The sequence below is a fragment of the Nematolebias whitei genome, chromosome 6, assembly GCF_014905685.2.
Source record: "Nematolebias whitei isolate Nwh7 chromosome 6, NemWhi1, whole genome shotgun sequence".
In the NCBI taxonomy this organism is placed as follows: Eukaryota; Metazoa; Chordata; class Actinopteri; order Cyprinodontiformes; family Rivulidae; genus Nematolebias; species Nematolebias whitei.
The window spans coordinates 35156908-35159305 of NC_056503.1; the positions used below are offsets into that span (position 1 = coordinate 35156908).

The 2398-nt window shown below is 48.5% G+C and overlaps 1 protein-coding gene across 1 annotated transcript in view; it reads right to left on the reverse strand.

Annotated features, from left to right (window-relative positions):
* LOC119410684 (CD166 antigen homolog A) overlaps positions 1 to 1576 on the reverse strand; it is a 78242-nt gene extending 76666 nt beyond the window's left edge. The window contains exon 1 of the mRNA XM_037677568.1: positions 1338 to 1576. Within this exon, the coding sequence (XP_037533496.1) occupies positions 1338 to 1389 (52 nt within the window). The 5' untranslated portion in view covers positions 1390 to 1576. The remainder of the gene's footprint in view (positions 1 to 1337) is intronic.
* Between the last annotated feature and the right edge of the window lie 822 nt (positions 1577 to 2398).

Here is a 2398-nt window from a genome sequence, read left to right on the forward strand (position 1 = left end):
GGGGGGGATAAAAAAGTAGCCCCACAAGCAGAATTTAAAAAAGACGAATGAACAGTCGAGCAAAAGGACCCTAACGTGCAATTAAACACCCCCACCACCTTTTTATTTTCTCACCGACTCAACATCAGAGCGTTCACGAGGCAAGTCTCAGCATAACCTAGTTAGATGAAAGAGTGGGGAGTGAATGGCTCTCAGGTGAAATTAAGTGACCGTCCCCCCCACCACCACCACCACCACCCTCTTCACCATCCACCCTTCACAAGAGATTAGTCCATTAGCAAAAAAAAAAAAAAAAAAAAGAGCCTGGCTCGCCGGACAAGTAAGACCAGCTGTGACTCGGAGCGCCGTCGGCCTGTTCAAAGAGGAGGGTGGTGGAAGGGTGGAGTCAGGGGTGTGGGGGTGAACAGAAAAACAGATGCATCTTTCTGGAGGGGTTTGTCTCACGAGTAACTCCTGTTTTCTTTTCCTGTGGGTTTCAGATTGGTAATACAATAACATGTTTTATTGCTATTGCAGAGCTTGATAAAAACCTACAGGCAGCATTTTACACGTGGCACAGTTGACTCTTCATAAACCTCATGTCTTAAAAAGCAAACACATTTAATACCTGTCTCTAAACTCTTGTCTTTAAACACACAGAGGTGGTGTGTGTGTGTGGGGGGGGGGGCACCTCAAAGTGGCTTTTCCTCTCATATAAAACCACCTGAGCTTGGCTGAAAGGTGCTACAGTGTTAATTTACAACAACAGGCTCCAGTGCCGTGCGGGCGAGCCAACCCACTCCCCTTTTCTTTATCCCAGGAAAGTGCTGCAAGCTCAGCCTGCGGCCCCGGGGATGAGTGATGAGAACACATGTGGGCTGTTACCTGTTGACCTCGAGATAATATGGAAATCTGCAAAAAGACACCACCACAAATGCAAAACATGTGCAAAACACGGACAAGATGAGACAAAGCAGCCATTGTTGGGAGTTTCTACCTTCTTCGTTAGAATAAAAACCCTGATCGGAAGCAAGGATTCAGACATTTGGGCCCATTCAGACCCAGAGAGAGAGACTGGGAGGAATGCTGGCAGCCCATAATTATCATAAATCATACAGCATCACTCTGCCCAACTCCCTGATAGAAAACAGGAAACAATGACATCATGCCAAGTGATGATCACTCCATCAGTCAGAGACACTTCAGCAGATTTTCCTCGTGTTGGACTCATGGTCTGTAGGAGCTGCGCATGCATGTACTCGGTCTCATAACTTGTAGGTGAAAACAGACATTTTGAATCCTCTGACCCCGCCAACAGGAAATGTGTTTGAAGTTAGCCGACCAGACAAGAAGCTTACCTTGGCAGAGGAGCGCGAGGAGGAGGAGGAGGAGGGCGGACAACAAGTGCATCTTGGCGGCTCCGAGTCCTTCGGTCAGTCCCTCAGTGAGTCTCTGTGTTTGTGGCTCCGGTTGAGCTGCTCGAGATGTTTTTATCTTTAAAGCAGGTCGCTTAAATCAAAGTGTCCGCGCGCTCGCTTCACTTCAGGCTCCGACTGCTCTCCCAACGTGGCACGCGCTGCTCCGTAACTCTCGCGCTCTCACTTCTCCGACTCTGCTGAAAGCAGGTAACGGAGAGGGGGGGGGGGGGGGGGTGGCCTCAGAGTGAGAGAGCGCGCGGGGAGGAGGGAGGGGGAAGGGGAGGGACGGTGTTGAGAGCAGCTCCGCCCCCCTACACCTCCCCGTCCTCCTCCCCCTTCACCTCCAGCAGTGCTCCCTTCTGTACTCCCCAAACATACGCGCACCCCCGCATCTTTTTTCTGCCCCCCATTGTCTCACCCCCTCCTCATTCATTCACCCTGCACACACCCAGACTCCTCTTCAGTCTCCTAAAATGTGCATGTGTAGTAAGAAGGAGCCAGCAAGGCATTTCACCTGGTACCACTTCAAACAAACATCTGGCACACTGGTTAGTGCTTGGAGTATTATGTTGAGGATGACTCTCACCTACTACCACACCAAATTCAACATCTATAGATCTTTTCAAGCATACTAACGTGCATGTGTAAACTCGGGTGCCACGCCCCAAATAGCTATTCAAGTTCAGTGTTCAGCTCTAATGTTTTTGTTCTTTACATGTTTAACTTAGATACAAATGTGTTTATAAATTAGTTTTACCGAAATTTGACGTTGGGCGGCACGGTGGCGCAGTTGGTAGAGCTGCCGCCTCTCGGAGAGAAGGTCACCATATCATTCATTCATTCACCGTTTATTTATACAGGTTAGTTCCATTGAGCCTCGGGGACTCATTTACAAGAGAGACCTGATTTTAACAAAGAGTGATGACAACAGTGGACAACAAAGACAGCAGTAGACAATCATTAAAGAAAGTGTAGAAATTGAGAAGAACAAATGAAAGAAA